This window comes from Ostrinia nubilalis, chromosome 5 (assembly GCF_963855985.1).
Source record: "Ostrinia nubilalis chromosome 5, ilOstNubi1.1, whole genome shotgun sequence".
NCBI lineage: Eukaryota > Metazoa > Arthropoda > Insecta > Lepidoptera > Crambidae > Ostrinia > Ostrinia nubilalis.
Genome location: NC_087092.1, coordinates 7,702,155 through 7,724,574, shown reverse-complemented (window position 1 = coordinate 7,724,574; position 22,420 = coordinate 7,702,155). Strand labels below are relative to the sequence as shown.

Sequence of the window (22,420 nt, the reverse complement as noted above, 5' to 3'; positions counted from 1 at the left end):
AATGTATAAAATAACAATTACGTAAAATCAAGTGTGTTTTCATAACAGTTCATTAATTTTAATTTAATAGCCATCCATAATACACTCAATGATTTTAGTTCTTATCTTTTATTATGTATAGATTTCTCATAGCACATAGCACACTATATTTTATTATAATTACCTGTAACCAGATATTGACGTAAATAATACGGTTCCATTTTTATTGATCATTAAAATTAACTTATTTATGACTGATGTGATGATGAAGCGACAACGATGCGAGGCAAAAATAAACAAACCGTGCCATGTTTCTACAAACAAAATTCTATATTCTATTAATTTTTGAGTGCGGAATCGCACCCCAATATCACAATCCTTTACATCTTGAATAAGGTTTGGTCCGAAATCACTATTAAATTCCTTCACAAGCTTATACTGTCGACGTTATCCACAATCAGTAAAATATTTCACACGTTTGCTAAGATGTCAATTTCGCGAAAACATAAAAATAGAACACTGAACGATGACTAGATAAATTCAATTAATACTTAAATCATCGCAAATCAGTGTCGCAAAGCACCGTGTAAGTGCGGAGCACTCGAGTGTGAAGCCCGGAATAGAGCACTTGCCGCTCGCCGGCCGCGGCCACTGATAAGATACAATAATCTCGTTTTAAGCTAGGTACACAAATATGCGATTACTAGTACTGACCCGGTATTTTGTCATCCGCCTCTGACCTTTGCCCGTTCATCGAACCTGCATTGAGTGGGCAAGCCACACGACCGTAACATAATACGTGAACTGTACAATTCCACGGAACAATATGTGATCGCACTTGATGTTACATCAATAACCAGTAAGTTTGTCGCGACAAACACTAGCGCGAACCTGTCGATCGAGTAAGCGACTGGTTACATACGAGAGCTCCATGTTTCATTTCGCTCGGCGGAGGGCAAAACAATCTGGTCTATTGTACACGCATGTGGGAAAACGCAGGCACAAAAGACAATTACGTTCTATTTACGAACCGATGAATAGTTCAGAAATTTGTTAAGTACTGATTATACCTATCATTATCGCGACAATTATGATAGATGGTATTGTGAAGTCCATTAAGTGCCATACGCTTATAAGTGCTTGATAACAAATAAGGTAGATACATCAGTGGGGCCGATACGAAAGTGCCTAAATAGAAAAATCTTTGATCATTCATTCGGCGCAGGCGTGTGATTGATTGATTCAAAACTAAACGTTTTTTAAGCAAGATTATCCCAAAAAGGATGAAGGATGATTAACGGACTACGATAATATTAGATAGTATTACAACAAAGAGGTAGGCAAACGACACTTGCTTTCCAGCGTTACAAAAATGTGAGAACTAACATAATAATAGATTGTTACAATGCGGGTGGATGGGAGCTTTTCCCACTCTTACCTAACATAGTGATTACAACGGATATTGATTGTGCTTCTATTCGGTACACATAGGCATGTACGAAGCTGAAAGACTTTCAAAGTTTTTGTGACAATAATTTTCCGGGTGTGATGTGAAGACGTAATAATACTAACGTTAGCATTTGATGAGAACTGTTCGAGGTGCTACATACGACGTAGGCTACGTAATATACAATTCCAAGCATAGGTATTTTATTTAAACTTACACTAAATTAAAACATTTTCAATGAAGTTTACAAATAAGATATTGTTTATAGTGGTCACGTAGTTAATATGTTAAAATTTAAACTATGGTAGGTCAGGGTTAGCTAGTGATCACTAAGATAAGGTTATGAAAATGATAAATTAAGTAATTGGACAAGCATATGACCGAGGCATATGAATGAGATAAACAAATTCAAGATGTAAAGCAAAACGAGCTGACATAATGCAGCAGCTAGCGACTGATGATCGGCCCAGTCGTACCTCGATCAAGGAGCAAGTTCCGGACGACGCGAAAGTAGAGCCTGCCGAACTTGTCGCGAGCCACGTGGTAGATGAAGTCGGGGTACTCGCCGAGGCACTCCTTGAGTTCCGCGTCGGTGAGGTAGCTCAGCTCGTGGAAGAGCTCGCGATCGAAGCCGGGCGGCGGCGAGGCGCGCGAGCTGCCCGCGCACCCCGCGCCCGAGCCCGCACAGCCCTCCGCCGTGACGTGCCCGAGCCGCGACCATCGGCTCCGCCCGCCTCACACCACCCAACACTCCTCTTCTCGCACACGACACTTATCACTCAATACTGCGGTCCCACAGCGACACCTATTCGCAATGTCTCCGACTAATGAACGATCGCAACTGACAATCCATTTTACACTGATCAATATTTGTTATGACGCAACAGCTGTTAAACCAAGAATCGTGCCAACCACATATTCCACTAATGTAATGCGATTGACGAAGCATATACCTGCATGGTACGCTAAAAATCATCCGCACGCTCGGGTGCCCAAGCGAGGTGCTTAAATTAACTCTCTTATGAAATTCATGCGAAACGTACATTTCGATAAGAGCTGGCCACCCATCGACTAGGAGCTAAATACGTATGAAAAAGTCGGAATTCGGTATAATTTTCAAGCTGATTTACTTCTTCAACCTATTTTTTAAGCAAACTATTGATTTATTAAAATGAGGATATAGCCAGACGAGCCCAATGTAACACCCGCACGTTATGCTAATTATAGTTAATAATATGCATGTTTTCTGCTATTGTGTGTACGCTACATTTGTGATTTTTTCAGTGCTAGATTAACTTAGCAACACGAAACAGGTAAATTAAAATGACGGAAGCAATAAACAGAAAAAGCATTGAAGTTTTTAGAAGAGTTGTGATGTCAGAAAATGGAAGATTCAACTGTAATCTAATATAGAAACACTAAAGTCGCTTTTAAAATGGTAATAAAATCACCTTTGTTACGTCCATTATTGTCTGTTGTACATAATTCATTGCCCATAGCGCAAATCTAATTTGATATTATTCAATCCACCTTCCTCGAGAACTATCGGTCGGTTACTAGTTAGTGATGCGCAATTGTCAGTGGTTTCACAATGAAAGCATCATTGATAAATACGAGGCGATCGCAAGACAATAGGAATCAAAACAATTCATTCGGTTTCTAAACATCAGGTACTGCAGACAAAACAATAATAAAGCAATAAAATAATAAATAAATAATATGGTATCGTCCAGGGTCTTATTTAATAATAAACTTTTATTTCTATTTTTGTCACGGAAATTATGGCATGCTTTTCAGGATAAGTGCTGTTAATTAAGCTTGTTTTCCTGTGGCCTGCCTTTGTCACATCTTTAAAGATAAACCTTTTAAGAAACAATGCTCATAATGAGAGAATATAAGCAGTAATAATTGATCTTGAGCTACATAACAACAGTTTAGGTGTATGACTACTGTTTAAAAAATAATGGTTCTTCGTTCATGGTTCTGACACGGTTTAACAAACAGCGAGTTTAAAAAGCAATTATTCATGACTAATGTGGTTTACGCCTTAAGACAACTGATCCTTCTTTTTTGCTCATAAGGCTTTAAATGATGATTGTGCATCGTACAAAGGCGATTTTAGTTTTTAGCGTCATTAAAAATAAAATACGCATCATTAATGAGAGTATTGGCAGGAAGATGTTTTATAAGTCGTTAACCTAAGTTTAACGACTTCAGTGGTTAAGGAGACATATTATAGGCATTTCAGGAGTGGTAATGTTTTTAAGGGAGGTGACACCACCATGCCTCCCTTCCCTAGTTAAATTGCTTTTAGTAAGCCATCAATGCCATCATCATCCAAAACAACCTAATGCTGTCTTTAGAAATAAAGATAAGTTTAAAAAAATAATGGTACCGGTACACGTAGTACTATTAATCTGTGCCGGTACCGTGAAAGGTACGAACGAACTGTACCATAGAGGAACAGACCGCAGCGTAAGGTCGTCGCACGTGATTCAACAAGGTGACGTCAATGCTGTACAGCCTTGTCTGATGTCTAAAAAACGATTCTTCCACATTGCACTTTTTAAAGGGTGAAAAGTGTCTATTAATATTTTTTAAAGGGGCGTTGCATAAAATAATAATATTATGCTCTTTGAGTGCATGTGTCAGTATAAATTACAGAAAGTTAGCCCTAAGTGCTGAAAATTTAAACAAAAAAGAAAACATTTTTTGCCGTCACCATCTTATGTATTAGGTAATTTGTTTATTTCTACTTTTCATTATTTAAGTAATACGCAAGAGGTGAACAATTACTAATTAATACAACGGATGAGTTTAGAAGACGAATATCCGTCGTGAGACTTGTTCCAAAATAAATAATCAATAACTATACTACGTTAAGTTGAACACAAGTAAATAGCCTCGTGTTTCAGTTTTCTTGTTAGGAAATAACAGCCTAATTTGTATTTTTTTCTTGCATGCACGTACGTGCTGCTAATTTCAACGTTAATAGCGTACCACTACCAAGTGCCAACCACCAAAATGGACAGAAAGCATTCTCTTTTTTTTTTTGTGGTAATCTAGCCGCATCACTGTCTACTTCTTTTGTACTTTACTTTTTACAAATTATGTATCCGTTATTATCACAGAACCCTAATAACACCTATAATAAAAGATAGACTTTTCAAAGCATCTCATAGTCAAAGATTCATTTTGTAGACAAAAGCTGAAGGTTTTCTCTCATCTATCCAGCAAGTTCAAACAACTGATGAAACAGCAAAATTCAATGGCCGCTTAACCTTGAGCGGGCTTGCCGTTTTAAAAAGCCTACTTAACTCTCTTCTGCCATTGAAACTGGCAAAGGGGAGTCTTTTCCTTATTCTTTAAGGGCCTTATTTTTCCTCAAAATAACCAGTCGACAAAAAAGGGGCTATGTGACATTGACATGTTTTTATTAAATTACTTTAACGCATGAGTAACTTATCGAGTGAATGCGTATGCAAGCTTGTTTAAATTTTATAATCAAACTAGCGGCCGCCCGCGACTTCGTACGCGTGGATCCCGTTTTACCCCCTTCATCTATCTTACGCGGTTTATACAGTGTGAGTCACGTTAAAGTGTACATATGAAAATAGATGAAACTAGACCTATTTTTATCGACAAAAAAGAGGTCAAAAATTTTTTGAGATTTTTTTTTAATTTTTTATAGAATTTTTTTTCTTCAAATTACTTATTGTAAAGAAAACGTAATAACTTTTAAACTAAGCGGTATATCCTGATAAAATAAAAACAGTAATAATGCTAAATAACAGGCGATACTAAAAAAATACATAAAATACACAAAAATGCCAACAAATAATAAAAAATGATACTTTTTGAAAAAAATCTGCTTAAAAATTCGTGTTTTTTTGGTTATTTTATAAATTTCTCCAAAAAATGCCCCTATTACCGGTGGTTTTTATTACTTTGTATTATTTTCTATCGTATTATCTTTTTAAAACCAAAAATCGCATGTCTCTATCCCTATCACAACATTTGCTATGATCGTTTGAACAAAGGCCTGCCACAACATTATTCTCCGCTACAGGTAGAGACAATTTTAATTTTAACTAAAATGCTTATTTTACTTCGAAATCTTTTGTTTTTATTTGAAATCTAACTTGTCTTTATCAAAATTACAAATCTAGAGCCATTTTCAGTTTTGTTGTTAACGAAGCGTTGAATGGCGCGCCCGGAGAGGCTTAGTTCAAACGATCATTGCAAATGTTGTGATAGGGATAGAGACATGCGATTTTTGGTTTTACAAAGATAATACGATAGAAAATAATACAAAGTAATAAAAACCACCGGTTATAGGGGCATTTTTTGGAGAAATTTATAAAATAACCAAAAAACACGAATTTTTAAGCAGATTTTTTTCAAAAAGTATCATTTTTTATTATTTGTTGGCATTTTTTGTGTATTTTATGTATTTTTTTAGTATCGCCTGTTATTTAGCATTATTACTGTTTTTATTTTATCAGGATATACCGCTTAGTTTAAAAGTTATTACGTTTTCTTTACAATAAGTAATTTGAAGAAAAAAATTCTATAAAAAATTAAAAAAAATTCTCAAAAATTTTTTGACCTCTTTTTTGTCGATAAAAATAGGTCTAGTTTCATCTATTTTCATATGTACACTTTAACGTGACTCACACTGTATTTTTTCATACAAATGTTTTTCCCGCTAACTCCCGTTCCCGTGCGAATTTTGCATTATCCTGTTGTAAATAAGCTTTAAGTTTACTAAGGTACCTGCATGCCAAATTTCAAGCGTCTAACTTGAGCGGTTTAGATTTTTCATACAAAAGGATTTTCCCGCTAATTCCCGTTCCCGTGAGAATTCCTAAGTATACTATAACCTGCCCAGGAGTAAGAAGAATAATTGTGCCAAGTTTCGTTAAAATCCGTTGAGTAGTTTTTGTTTCTATAAGGAACATACAGACAGACAGACAGACAGACAGACAGACAAAAATTTTACTGATTGCATTTTTAGCATCAGTATCGATCACTAATCACCCCCTGATAGTTATTTTGAAAATATATTTCATGTACAGAATTGACCTCTCTACAGATTTATTATAAGTACTAGCGGCCGCCCGCGACTTCGTACGCGTGGATCCCGTTTTACCCCCTTCATCTATCTTACGCGGTTTAGATTTTTTCATACAAATGTTTTTACCCGCTAACTCCCGTTCCCGTTGGAATTTCGCAATATCCTGTTGTAACTAAGCTTTAAGTTTACTAAGGGACCTGCATGCCAAATTTCAAGTGTCCAACTTAAGCGGTTTTGATTTTTCATACAAAAGGATTTTCCCGGTAATTCCTGTTCCTGTGGGAATTTCGGGAATTCCTTTCTTAGTGCATCTCTACGGTACCTAAGCTACGTCCCTTATAAATTTCAAGTGCCTACGTTTAGCCGTTTAGGCTGTGCGTGGGTATGTCAGTGAGTCAGTCATACAAAAGGAATTTCCCGCTAATTCCAGTTCCCGTAGGAATTTTGCAATATCCTGTTGTAACTAAGCTTTAAGTTTACTAAGGTACCTGCATGCCAAATTTTAAGCGTCTAACTTACGCGGTTTAGATTTTTTCATACAAATGTTTTTTCCCGCTAACTCCCGATCCCGTGAGAATTTTGCAATATCCTGTTGTAACTAAGCTTTAAATTTACTAAAGTACCTGCATGCCAAATTTCAAGCGTCTATCTTACGTGGCTTAGATTTTTTCATACAAATGTTTTTTCTCGCTAATTCCCGTTCCCGTAGGAATTTTGCAGTATCCTGTTATAACTAAGCTTTAAGTTTACTAAGGTACCTGCTTGCCAAATTTCAAGCGTCTAACTTAAGCAGTTTAGATTTTTCATACAAAACGATTTTCCCGCTAATGCCCGTTCCCGTGGGAATTCCTAAGTATCCTATAACCTGCCCAGGAGTATGAAGAATAATTGTACCAAGTTTCGTTAAAATCCGTCGAGTAGTTTTTGTTTCTATAAGGAACATACAGACAGACAGACAGACAAAAATTTTACTGATTGCATTTTTGGCATCAGTATCGTTCACTAATCACCCCCTGATAGTTATTTTGAAAATATATTTCATGTACAGAATTGACCTCTCTACAGATTTATTATAAGTATAGATAGATTACGAAACGACAAAGTTATAGCTCGATAGCGACTGAATAAACGTATTATTTTTATAAACGTTTTATTCGATACAAACAAGTTACTCAATTCGCGTCGTTACTGGTATAAGTAATTTAAAAAGACTTAAATGTACAATTAAGCCGTGAAATTCGCACAAGTATCCCCAGTGTGAAAATGAAATGGAAAGTCTGGAATGGAATAGAAGATTCTTTCAAAATCAAATTAGGGAGATTAAATTAGTTTTTTCCTTATCTATCCATGAAAACTTTGAAAAACATTAAGTGCTTTTCAAAACATTGGTTTGGAAAAATAATATCGGATAGGAGCATTTTCAAGTAGCTATAATATTGTCGGAAAACTGATTAACATTACTGAAATTGTAACTGCAATGGATTTTACTCCACTTATCCGTCATGGCAATACCTTAAATAGTTTGCAATATGAAAGTAGGTTAGCACAGAAATATGACGTAAATTTGACCCTGTGTGTACCGGTACGCAGTACATATTGATTGTAATCCAAATATAAGACTTAATCAATGTAATATTTGACTTCAATATTGAATTTGATATTTTCAGGGCGTTTCTAGGTTATAAAATATAATTATAGTTTTTCCGCAAATGTAGGGTATTTTCACATACATAAAAGTAGATATTTTAACAGGGCACTACGTTATGTCGAACAATCACTCATTAGTCGTAGACCATTATAACCTTCAAGTACGGAGCCGGTAAAGGCGTGACACTTTTTATCATAAACGTTAAGATATGATGCACCAGACCTGCTACATTTGCTAAAATTATAAACTTGCGAACTAAATCGGTGTTGGAAGCAAGGCGATTTCTTTTAGTAACGGTTCCAGTGTTTGAGGCCAATGGTAATAAACTTTCACGATCAAGTGCAGGCGTCTGCACCGAGAGGCACGCGATTAGCACTATCACGAACACATGCGCGAGCGATCTCCGAGGACCGCGGCACGGACTGTCCGCGTCTGACGCCGTCGATACCGAGGCAATAACTGAAATAATTATGCAGACCGCCGTACTATACTGATACGGCGCGCCGGTCGTACAGCATATTAATATCATTATCTAACTGTAGGTCATATTGAGTCAAGTTTAAAATTCTTACCACGTATATACGGATCATTGACTGTTCCAAAGGAGAACAAAGGGAATTAATTATAGTGACATAATTTTCATTTCTTTAACTGTGAAAAAAGATTTTCCTGTTTACAAGAGGCAGAAATATTTAAGTTTTTGTTTTCATAATATTTAGCATCAGTCAGAGCATCAATCAATATCGATATGCATTAATTAAATAATTTATTGAGATACCAAACTTAATTTCACCAAACTAGAGATTTCATCACTAATTAAGGGAGAGTCCGGCAATTTGGACCAGTTTTTTTCAATCCCATTTTACACATAGTTTTGTTTTGTTTTTGCTAATGTCCATGGTATATATTAAAAGAGAAATTATTCAACTTACTATTTCATAACTATTAATCAACATGATTGTTGTATATTTAGCACAAATCAAGAAAATACGAGTTCAGAGCTTCGGTCCAATTTAGCCAACCGGTTCGATAATTTGTACCACAGGGGTACTAAATTGGATTTCAATAAATTTCAAGCCTATAAAAAAACTATGGCAAAATATTATACGATACATTCTTAACAAATTAGGTAATGAAAAGGAACAGTAGTTAATAACATAGACAATCGATATTGTTTTACAGTTATCACGATTTTGAGTACAAGTTTTGTAATTCCAATTATCGTAACGTACACTTGTACGTAATCTACTTTGCCTGTCTTTTGCTTTCATTTATTGTTAGTCAAACATAACTATGCTATTATAACTTCAAAATATGATTTACTAAAAAATTTTCAAAATCCATTGGTAAAATTCCATACAACTTGATGTGGTACAATTTAACCGACTAGGTGATAGTGATTTAAAAAAATTGGTAAAAAACATAACTTATAAATACCGAAAAAAGTTTCAAATAATTGTAATCCACACTAATTTACGCTTCTAATAAATAAATTAGAAACACTGTGTAAATAAATTTAACAAAATTACAAACTAAACATGCATTCTCAAAAGTTACTTGAAAACAATGAAAAAAATCTTTTCAAAATAAAACACACGTGTTAATTGTCACGGCAAAAACCATATGGCCGATATTCAATGAATTTAGTCATGTATCGCTGAGTGTTGCAATTACAGACATTCAATAAATACTTTACGAAATATGAGGGTGGTACAATTTACCCGGCGGTACAATATACCGAACTCTCCCCTATTTAAAAAAATATCTTCATGAATAAGATGATATATCATTGAATCTTATTCAATTAAAAATTTCACTTACGGATGACTTACTGAAGTAAATATTTTTCTACTATGATTTATGACCAAATATTTTCATAAAACTTTTTTTGATTTGCCTTAAATAACTTCTCTATTTTTGGTTTTTCAAGGACAAGGCTATGGGAATGGGATGATTTTTTAAAATTTAATTTTCCATACCGTTATAAATATATTAAAATAATATCACTAATTATTCGAAGACTTCAAAGAGACACTGTCAAGGTTATCTATTTATGATCATTCCTGAGTGATGCGTCTTCAATTTTTTCATCAACATGTTTTCAATTGAAACACTGACGACAGTATACGGCCATTTTGAATTTCAGTTTTGTATGTGAAAATATCTTTTTAATATGGAAATATGAAACAATTAGTTACAATATTATTGAATTATAACAACAAATGTTCTGAAAATGCTACTTTTTCAGCACCTGCTCTCTGACAAACTATTAGTGTCAGAAATTCAGAATTATTGTCATAAAGACATCATGTAATAAATGTTTCAGCTTCGTTGTAAGCAGATTTATTTAACTTTGTTATCTTATTAGTCTGGCCCCAATTTGCCGGCACATGCGAACCAAACGGTCGGCATACCCGAACATTAACGAATTATACATATTTTACCTTCCACGACAGCGGATTTTATACAATTTAATTAATTAATTAGATGCGTCAACGATGAATCTATTTAACTCTGATTTTTTATTCAAACAACATAAGATGACAAGACATAGATGACGCAATAGTAAAATTTCTGTAGTATTCAAACAGAATTTAATTTAGAATTGATACAAAAAATATTCTGATAATCAATATAGATAGAAGCATAATAGATTATGTATTGTTTAAAATAAGTTTAAAGCATACACATAAATATGTACTACATATTATTATCATATCCATATACTTAATTTGATAGAATAATACCATAAATTAAGCAAACAGCAAATCTACAAAATTGTAACAACTAAATAGTACTGCTAATATTATCCTTGCATTATAAGCCCAGTTGACAATGCAGTCAGTTGAATGCTTTATCATGATAATTTATAATACTTATATATTTTCTCTAATTATAATAATAGAGTATATAATTCCTCTAATTCTACATAAACAGATACAAACAGCAAACGTAATAATGATGTTCTCACGGTCAAGATAAGAGATCTCGCTCACAGCTGTTGCGCGATGCGGCGCCGCGAGCCGGCCGCGGAGTCTCGGCGCGCGGTCCGCCCCCAATCGATACCGCACCCACTTTGCATCTAATAATTTTTCTACGCCAATGTGCAATTTGGATTTCGGAAACGGAAGACCGAGATTAATAGATTATTAAATTCAAATTGACACTGGACGAAAGGCACGGAATTTAAAAATTTGGCAACGAGTTATGGCTTATGCGTGCGGTGGACTGGTGTGAGTCAGTGCAACAATGCACCTCATCTATGTTTAGCGCGACCGGCGGCGACGGCGGTGGGTGCGCGAGACGCGTTGCGTGTGTTTCGCGCACGGTGGGCGAAGGCGCAAGGCGGCGGGCGTGGGTCGGCGGGCGGGCGGCGGCGGCGGGTATTGATCGCCGCGAAGAGACGCGTGCCGCGTGGCTACCGGCGCGACCGGCACTGCTCCGCCGGAACGCGCACGCGCGCCGCGCCCGTACCGACCACTCGTTACGAACGCAAACAATCAGCTTCGAATGCGACTCGTTTGCGGAATTAACGAAATCATTTTGTAAAACTTGCCTTCATGAATACACATAGCCAATCAAAACAGTAATTTGTAATTGACTTATTTCCATTTAAAAAAATATATGAATAATTCACCGACTGCGTTAAGGTCTAATTAAAACCTTCCCCGAAACAATAAATGTCTAGTCTATAATAAAGTTGCACGAAACACACGAGGGCTAATGTAATAAATTGACACAAGTGCATAACACGGACGTAACCCCATTGTTAAGTCAAATAAGAATAGCAACAATCCTTGATAGTGATGTTAATATTTAAACAAACCATTCGTTCGTTTCACATTGTCCTAGTTCTAGAAAGGCAAAGATGAAATTTAAATATTGTTACATGAATTAACGTTCATATTATCACGAGCGGTGACACGAATTCATACGCTATCCGTTACTGCATAATACCTACACCTATACGGTATACGACACTACATCACACTCGAAAACAAAATACTGGTTATTTAAATATTAATTAGCAATACCGATTGTGTTATGCGATCCGAAAACCAACATTTAGCGTTTAAAAATGCATACAATTACGTAAAAGGAGACAGGTGAATGCAACGATCCGTGATTAAGTCAGAGTAGCTATCGATTGGTCAAGTAAGATTAATGATAATATAATGTAAATGAGTACTCACGGAAGTAGTTGAGCGTTTCCCTGATCTGGTCAGGCGTGAGTTTGAGGTCTTTGGGGCTGACTGGCAGCGCCGGTGATGGTATGAACCAATCTTGGTTCTCGTATCCTGAAAAATATCAAATAAACCTGTAGAAAATTCAAATGTTATAAAATACAAAAATAGACCTAACAAACAACTATAAAATGTATGAAATGTTATGGAATGTACCAAGCAAAATTGGTTGAGTGCGGTTATTTTCATCGTAACGTACGGAGCAACGCTACTTGCGGGCCCTGCCGGCAGACTGACGTCACGGGATAGCTGATTCATATCAATTCCCAGAGCAATTCATGATCAGTAACGAGCAGAATGTATTCTCGCGTTGTTTTAAATTAAGTCGCTCAATGTCAAGTAAATTCTTTATAAAATCCAAGAGCAAACCAGCGTTTATTATACTGCACTTTCGCGTACTTATATCCCCTTTTTTGCGACTTTAAAAAATAACACTAACCCTAGGTTATCATAGTTCTACTAATCACATACTATTGTAAACACTGGGTTGTTTATGTGATTTTTTTATTTAAAAAAATTAAGCAGTGTTTTGTCTAAATTAATACTATCAAAAGTTGATTTCTGATTTAATTGGACACTTATCATCTTTGTACTATTTCGCTTATCAACTTTGTGCCTCTACGCGAAAGTATCTCTACGCAATTTCTGCGAAAATTGCCTGCAAAAAACAGATAGACATCTAGACACAAGAGTGATCTGTGAAGGGTTAATTTGCTTAAAAACTTGTACGGCACCCTAAAAAGGGGAAAATAGTACCTATGTACCTAGCAAGGTGGGGCAGGGCAGGGCATATGCCTCACCTCAAAGTGGGGTGGGTTGGAAGTTGGACGTTTTGATTGTGATGTGTCATCATGCATCTTTACAGACACAATTCAACTTCCTACTTGATTGAAAACCTAATTAATATGAATATGAAAATCTAAATTAAACTCGCGCTACATTCTCACAGTCTGCTCTATACGACACGTTAATCATTGTTCTCCATCTCATATGTTACATGCTGCGCAAACTAATAAGTAGGTTTGTTACACAATGTTGCCTTATTAGACTTGGAAGCCATTGAACATTTTATCTTATAAAGTAAGTTTATTACACAATTACAAACAATAGCGACTTAAAGAACAGATGTTTCTGTGTTCCTCCTTAATAAATGACAAAGGGACTATTTAAAATATTTAGGGTGTAAGTACCTAATAATTTCCCACAATAATTCCAATTCGTATTCATTTGTCGTCATAATTAATGCCAATAACTCATCCCAACTAATATTATAAATGCGAAAGTAACTCTGTCTGTCTGTCTGTCTGTTACGCTTTCCCGCTTAAACCTCGCAACCGATTTCGATGAAATTTGGTACAGACAATCTTTAGACCCTGAGACAGAACATAGGATAGTTTTTATCCCGGTTTTTGAATAAGGAACGCGCGCGATAAAGTTTTTCTGTGACAGACAAAATTCCACGCAGGCGAAGCCGCGGGCGGAAAGCTAGTCAAAAAATAATTATGACGCTATTAATATTCATTAGTGTTATGACAAGTATTTATGTGATAGTAATCTTCAAATTGAACTATCACTTGGCCTACTAGTAAGAATCCATAGAGAAATGCATAGTTGCATCACATCACTTATGCAGACTCGAATTTGATATTTATACATCACAGTGTGATTCACAACACTGATGAATTTAGGTAGAGCCATAAACACTTCAATCTTGTTTACGAGACATACATTTGAAGTCATTCTAAGAACAAGGATGAAGGCAACGGAATATCAAGCCACTCGAGACGCGAAATAGCTAAGTACAGCTAACAGCACATTGGACTGCATTTTTTTTTTGGAAAATGGCACATATAACAACTACATAAGATGCTAGTGGTAACCTGTGCCGTCGTTTGTACATTATAGTCTTTTTCACGTAAGATGATCCGTATGACACTTCAAGGTTATCCATATTACGCATACTACATGCAGAATATTTTTGAAAAAATATTTGTATTTTATTAGCAATATAATAAAAAAAAATATTTTTTATTTATGAAACGGAATGTGTGAAACGGAATAGATTTAGTGCTGGGGTATTTCTTGTATAATAAAATCGATTATTTCCGCGGTTCATTAATCGATTGCAGTGAATACTTAGTTATTAAAAACATCACAAAAATCAACTATATTTTTCGATTATTGACTTTAATAAACGCATTGAAAATAAATTATTAGTTTTTAATTTAAAGAAACAGAACCAGTACTTTTTAGGAATCGTTTTTTTGAACACGAACCATGAAATTTGAATATTATCAATAAAAAATTGTTAAAACAATATCTGTAATTAAAAAAAACATGTTTTTTGTTAAATAACACCTATACAAAATATTTCTCTAAAAGTAGGTTTTACTAACTCTTCGAAAAAAATCGATAGATAAATCGCTATGGTTTAGTTATGTGACATCTCTAAATCTTTCAAACTCGAAACGTCATACGGATCATCTTAGGTGAAAAAGACTATAGAGCTAATCGAGTAAACCGTAAGTAATGCTGAATGCTGCCTGGAGCGGGTTGACATACGGCACGCATCAGACCGGTCGCAGGCGCTCGCGGACGATGACTCGCGGTGAGACACCATTATTTATAGCATTCCCGAGCGGCGCCGGCGCCGGAAACCGCACCTCATCCACTTACTGGGACGGAACAACGCATATAGAAGCAGACTTCGCTGAATTTTCGGATACTCCTTATATGACGGATGGCCCTTCCCTTCATTAAAAATCACTGCCCAAATTATTGCAATATAATTTATCTGCACATTAGTAAAACTCTAGCTAGGAAGTGTGACTCAATGTCCAAATGACTAGAAAAACCAGCGTCAAGGTTTTATTTAGCTCCAGTGAAGACTGGCTGGAAGTTAAAAATGACTTTAGAATATTTGTCTGTATAAAATGTCTACTGCCATTAACCTATGTAAATTAATGAGTGAATTTTAGTTTTATTGGCATTGACGATTGCACATTACCTAACTTAAGTCTGGGGCAAATTTTATTTCAATTCAGAGTGTAGCTTGACTCTACATTTAGTGCACTTACATATACCCATACAAATGGGAGATCTCTTAATTGGTGCAAGTCTTAGTAGACCTTCATGAAGTAACATAATCGTGAACAATAAAGCCCCACTCGGGAAAACGATTGGCACGAACGAATTCACGAACGCAGCCTGTTCTCCATAAAATTGGACAAAATGCTGTGCCTAACTAGATTCACATCATTAATGCTAGAAGAAATGTTACTGGCACGTAGAAAGCGCACATGCCGCTTGTAATGAAATACGTACTTTCTTGCCATGTGCCTAATGACGATAGATTCTATTCAAGCATCGCCATAGGCGCGTATGCCTGCATTGTGCATCATGGAAATAATGAGTTTCTGAGGTAGAGTTGCAATTTATTTATGTTTTATTGGAAGAGAGACTGCGCTATTAGAAAATGAATCTGTGAACGGCGGTCACGGAGTTTGACATTTAACGAGTAGAGCTCTCGCAAGAGGCCTTGCTTTACCATTCCACTCTCATTGTTAATAGCGAGGCAGGTCGTGCAACCCAACCCGTCCTTTGCATTAGCTAATGCCGCACTACACGCGGTACGAAATGCCAAATAATTCGCAGCGTAGAAACCAAATGGTAACGTAAAAATAGGTTGCGTCCCACTTCATGAACATTGACCTGGTAAAATCTTCTACGGTCGACCGACTAATTTATTTAGGTCGAATGAGAATTTAGTTTATTTTCATTCACATTAAAAAGACATTTTAGTAATCAGACCCTCGATCACTTCCAAAGTGAAAGTAATTACAAAGTTACGTGAGAAATAATGGCAGGGTCTTATCAATGGTTGCTTTATAAAGCGAATCTGGTCCATTCACTATATTTGGGCGTCAATAAATTAATCGTTATCTATTTTATCTGTTGGGTGCAATTCTGCAGGTTGAAATCTAATTGTAAACTTTTGGATATTACAGCTTATCAAAGTGCAATTCTGCAAATAAGTAAGTATTAAAAACTACGAAGGAACTAAGTAACATGTCGGAAAATTACTTTGGCGACCAGTTGTATCGTTTTCCGCGGAGTCGATCTAAAAATATGTAATGCAAACATAATGATCACAAGTGATAAATACCTCCAAATTGTGTTAAGCTGTCAGCTCGTAGGCGGTACTTCGGTATGTGCTCTTGAAGAAGACTAATAATCTCTACCTCGGGCACCTCCTCGCTATTGCACACCTCTGCCGGCAAAAGAAAAACTGAATTTAGCAATAACATCGTAAAATCAAATTGTGTAAATTCACATAATAGATTATTGGAAAGCAACAAGTTTGAATGCGATGTCGTGACTTGGAAGGTGAACTTGAGCGCAATGCAGTATTTAAGGCGAGTCGTTTTGGTATCGCGGCTGGCGGGACGTCTAGCTACTTCTTCCCGTATTTAGTATAGCTCCAGCCACCAGACAGAATCGAATCGATACTCCCCCTGCAACGCCCGCTGACCGCGCCATCTGCGGGGGCATAAACCTAGGGTTGCCAACTATACTGTTAAAAACAATATTATACTGTTTTTCACTGAATTATACTTTTTACTGTTGAACAAAAGTATACAAAATACTGTGTTCAGCAAGCATCACTAGTATCCATAGATATTTTAAAAAGTAAATGCCCAACTCTACATTTAGGTGCGCGATGTAGAGCTAAACTGTTTATTTTTTTAAATACTGTCTCTTTTCCTTCTCCAACCTTTAATATTTATATTTTGAAAAAAAGTTGGCAACCCTACATGCACCCCAGCCATCTCGCTACCTAGCGCATACTAGTATATCTAGCTGTCTGCGCTTCGACGCATCTCGACGCACATACCTCTCGCTACATGCCCAATACCGCTCCCCAACGATCAATACTGCGAAAATTGTCCGTAGCTCCTATAGCACCAGCCAGACGGTTATATGTTGATGACTTCGTCTGCGATTTCAAATTAATGGCTTCACATTAATTGCCTACAGTTATTTGATTCTGCGCTGAATTTAATGTTTTAGTCTTTCACAAGACCACAACTAAACATTACATTTATTTTATTGAAACTTACATTTTTTGTTGTTAAGATAGTTGCATTTTCTCTCATTAGAAAATAGAAATTCCAGCCTTAGCCAAGTCTCATAAACAGGTTTGATATTATGGGAAACGAATTAGTTTGATAAACTTTGACTTTGATGATAAATATAATTTGTAATTCCAGATCAATAAATAGAAACAATATAAAACAATAAATAAACAAAATGGAATATAGCTATTTTGTACACTGAGTAAACTTTTTAACACAGCGTAAATTGGTCAAACCTTTTTACCTAAATGCTTTTCCATGTACATATTTCCATAAAGTTTTCTAAACGGAAGTGAATTTTAGGTACCTAGGTACATTCTACATACCTACTCTACCTAAAATACTGAGTCTACTTTCTCTTTTAATACAATAGTACTATTAATTGCATATAATGGATTGCATGAACAGATTTAATACAGATCTTTCCCGATCATATAAATTAAAAATTACATAACAGATTGCCGCTACTGATGCAAAGAAAGTCGTTACTGTCAAGATAATATCCGAATGTATATCGATAAGAACTGCCTATTATGGCCGGTATAATGAGCAGTATTGTATACTAAGATATTTTTGTATATCCGTTGGAAATTATCCAACGAAATTCTGCGACTTAAATTATGGAAATAGTAGAGACCACCTATCGCTTGTGAGTTCCCTATTGTTTTGAGAGTTATAATAATATAAACCTTATTATAATTTAACATAAACCTTATCAACGTGACGAGCATACGATCGACCAATCAGGCAATAGTAATTACATCAACATAATTAATCATGCTTATTCAAAGCACGTGTTTTGGTCGATGCCAATGTTAAGGCTGGCGATAACCTGGTTGACTTAAAAAGGGAAGATAAAACAAACGTTTTTCATTGAATACTAAACTGACAGAGCAAGGAACGTCCACTGAATTATCATCAGTGTGCGAACTGCGACCGCCATTTTATACATAACATATTAGAGAAAGCAACAAAGCTTACTAATTAGTTTCTTCGTGAACTAGCGTCGTGACTTTGCTTATGCTTATAGCATTCTATAGTATACCCAAGGATTTTCTCTTTCAGCTCAGGATAGCAACATTCACATATTTTAATGTTTTTACTGTGAAGCATTATTTTATTTTAGAGGGATGCCGATGTGGAATGTGATAGAGTCACACAGTTCTATTTAAGTATTTACCAAAAAATTATGTCTGTATCAATATGATACTAAAAAAACAAGTATCAATAAATTACAATAGAGTGATGAAAGTAGGAAATCTATCCAGGTTTTAGTTCACCATGTCGTCTCGACACCGCGGTAAAGTGGCAGCAAAGTGCTCCAACACAATAAATAAATAAATAACTAAGGGTCAAAATGAATTTCAGGGGGATCCATCAAACCCATAAAATAGAAAGTTATAGCTCTTAATGAAAAATGTATTAAAAAAATACCACAATTTCTAATAATCTAAAATGTCTAATAGTTTTTATTGAAACAAACGAAATGAATTGTCGTCTATGCATTCATCAGTCATTAGGTGTTTCATAGACAGGAAATAACTGATTCATTATTGTCTCATTTGTGGATTCTATGCACAAGTTCCACCGGCTACATAATACTCAAATGATACCAGTAGATAGTTATGTTAGATAGTTGGTGGTAACTACAACTAGATGTCTTATTTTGGATTTCCAGTATCCTAATGATACACACAGAAAATTATCTTCCAACCAAGATTATTTTGTGTGTATCGTTAGGATACTGGAAAACTGAATCAATCTGTATTTCCTATTACATACGTTATTTATCATCAGAATATTAAATTAACGGCAATATTATTGTTTGTTATCAAGGAACCTTCAATAAAATAATTCCATTCGATTAATCGATGACCTCGAATTCAGTAAGTGATTTTCATACACGAAACTTCAAATAGAATACATCAGCCATTTGGAACTCACCATCACTCCATGCCAGAATAATATCCTGCTTCTTTTCATGATTCTCATCACGACGGCGCGGCGGGAGCGGCTTTTTGCGGATACCGCTCATTCTTGCAACACATACGCTTTTCAATACTAATTCTCAAATTCACCAAACACATAACGTCACATAACAACAAACAAATCAGTAAACAATCACTATTTTCACCTATGTCTGCGGACGTGCACTATGAAATGAACTCCCTAATAATCTTGTAATGAGCTCTAGATAACAGATAAGAATATAACGTCATAATACACGATAAACTGATCGGTAGCAACTCGCGTCAAATCTGAAATCGACGTTCGAACGAACAGTAACCAACTTATCTATCGACTGGCTCGCACCAACGTTACAACGATATAACAGCAACTACAAGATCTCTTTGTTATAAATCACATAATACTCAGCTTGGAACAATTCAAGTCTCACTCTGGGAAATTGATTACAATAGATGTGAAGGCGGGAAAGAAAAGGTTGATAAGTCAGTGATCTATAAGTTTTAGGTCAGCTTCTCAACCTGAAGACTCTTATTGAACTGACATAATATTGTGCTAATTCCGATGCGAATTAGTATTCATGTTTCAATAGAATCACTCCGTGTTTATATTTAACAGACAAGAAGACAAAACTAAGAACCAACTAAAATCAATTTTATAATATTTGGCAAAGGCTGATAACAGAATCTGAGCTTTTACCAATAAAGAAGAAGTATATAAGACCAGATAGAATGGGGTGGAATGAAATTCATTATATTAAATGAATCACAAATCTCGATTAACTCAACTTGAATATTACTAAAACTCTACATTATGTTGTCCAAAAAGATTGGCAACTTGTGCACTGATAAACCCGTCCCGCAATGAATGGTGCGTAACGCGCAGTTTTTACTGATTGAATGCTGTGAAATGTACTGGGGTAAAAATAAACAATAGATTCAATCATTATTGCAAATGACAATTGATGCCATTTCAATCAAACAGATGTATTTTTATTTTATTTTATAAAGAACTAACTTTAAGCTCTACTGGTAAAAAATAAGTATATAAAAATCTAATCAGATTTTTTGAAATTATGCCACAGAAATGCTTGTTTGTAGAGTAACTTCAAATAGAAACAGTACGAGGCCACACGCACAGTTCTCATGTGGAGGCGGTTCGGTCGACGCACTCGTTTGGATAACCAATAAAAATAAGGATGTCGTCAATATGTTGGCATCGCTGCCATAGCGGGGTCACCTCGGGCGCAAGTGCTATGCCACTGTTGCGTGACGTAACTCTCGGCGACCTTGGTTGTGACGCATCCATCGCTAAGGGACTAACGAATTAACAGACCCTAGCGATAAACAAAACAGTTGACTACCCCTACACAACATTACATAATCATAAAATAAACATCGGACACATTTACAAATTCCGTACACCGAGACCAAAAGGCATGTCGTTAATCTCAGTCACACATTCATTGCAATTCAACGTAAACAGTGTAATTCATTACGTTACATAAAATTTGTACCGACGTGTGTACATCAACACATCTTATTAAACGATAGTGAACTCGTTTCAGTCAATTCCCTTGACATTGTTAATTCACTTTCTATTTCTCTACATTTTTAGCGCGCCCGCTTAGTCATTGTTATAGATGACCCACGCTGAACTGTCCCACCAAACTCAATGACAGGGGGGCGCTACCATCGTTTAACTATATGGTTTCCAACATGGCAAAAATCGGAACCAGCGATCCGGTATTGACGGTGGCGCCCCACTGTCAATGTCATGCATAGGACAGTTCAGTATTTTGGAACTATAGTTGACAATCGAGGTGTTCATCAAAACATTAATTGGTTATTTTGTTTCTTGTATGACATAATAACATTTTGACGCCAAGTTGTTATCTCTACAAAAACTGATACCAAAACAAGGGGAAAGTATCGAGCAGAACCTGTTTAATGATTAATGCAAGTATAATTACCATTCAAAATGTGTTTTTCGAACTGAAATGAATCAGTAGGTTAGTATGTATGTACTTTATTACGTGGACTATGCAACGCCATTGCAACGATTATGTAAAGTGTTAAGCACATAATAACTGGTAAATGTTGCAATGACTCAGTGCTGAAGTTAACAAATGGAAATATTCAGTGATGAATAAAAAAGACAGAGCTCATGTTTCAACTTTACAGCGAGTTAAATGTTTGTTATATCGATTTAGGACTTTTAGGAGACAATAACAGAAGGCATGCCAGTCACAGACTCAGTACAAATAGATGGAAATTTAATTGTACCTTTCATTTCTTATTCTTGAATTGATAGGTTGTCTCAGACTGGACCTAGGTGGAAGATAACCATAAGCATATTATAATAATAGTTTAAACAAGCTTGTAACTACCACAAACAATCTGTTATTCGTTATAGGCAACAATATTTTGTTTGGTTATATCCAGCGGTGCTAAGGAGCACTTGGTGGAAATGTTGGGAAGAAAACAAATAAAGTGGAGCACGAAACTCGCGGTGCGTTTCAGTCCCGCAAACGGCCTGTGGTCGGCGGACGCGCGGCGCGAGACTGGTGCGCGCGCGCAGCCCGCCCGCCCAGAATAACTCCAAGCTGGCAGCCGGCCAATCATATGACATCGTAATTCCGCTCATTCATAATCTTTACACTTATTAAACAAAAGAAAAACATTTTCAAATACTTTCCGGGCTATTTTTCTTTCATAATTTGTTGGTATCTAAAGAGTGCGGCTCTATTTGCATGGATTTCAGAGTCAAACAAAATTTTTAAGAAATTGAATACTGAAACTTTGGAACTGTAACACACGGACAGAATTCTATACATGAAATATATTTTCAAAATAACTATCAGGGGGTGATTAGTGATCGATACTGATGCCAAAAATGCAATCAGTAAAATTTTTGTCTGTCTGT

The 22,420-nt window shown here is 35.9% G+C and overlaps 1 protein-coding gene across 14 annotated transcripts in view; it reads right to left on the bottom strand.

The window, feature by feature from the left end:
• The window catches only part of LOC135071776 (trafficking kinesin-binding protein milt), a 36,103-nt gene extending 14,061 nt beyond the window's left edge, over window positions 1-22,042 (bottom strand). The window contains exons 1-4 of one of the 14 annotated variants that reach the window (XM_063965584.1): window positions 21,885-22,042; window positions 19,475-19,720; window positions 16,561-16,665; window positions 12,345-12,449 (exon numbers count right to left, since the gene is read on the bottom strand). In XM_063965584.1, coding sequence (XP_063821654.1) covers window positions 12,345-12,449; window positions 16,561-16,665; window positions 19,475-19,565 — 301 coding nt within the window. In that variant the 5' untranslated portion in view covers window positions 19,566-19,720; window positions 21,885-22,042. Of the gene's footprint in view, window positions 1-163; window positions 276-693; window positions 899-1,902; window positions 2,314-2,877; window positions 4,489-8,263; window positions 8,279-8,305; window positions 8,616-11,122; window positions 11,401-12,344; window positions 12,450-12,551; window positions 12,620-16,560; window positions 16,666-19,474; window positions 19,874-21,780 lie in introns of those variants that run through there. The other 13 variants (XM_063965585.1, XM_063965583.1, XM_063965588.1 and 10 more) reach the window with 13 other exon arrangements.
• Window positions 22,043-22,420: the final 378 nt, after the last annotated feature.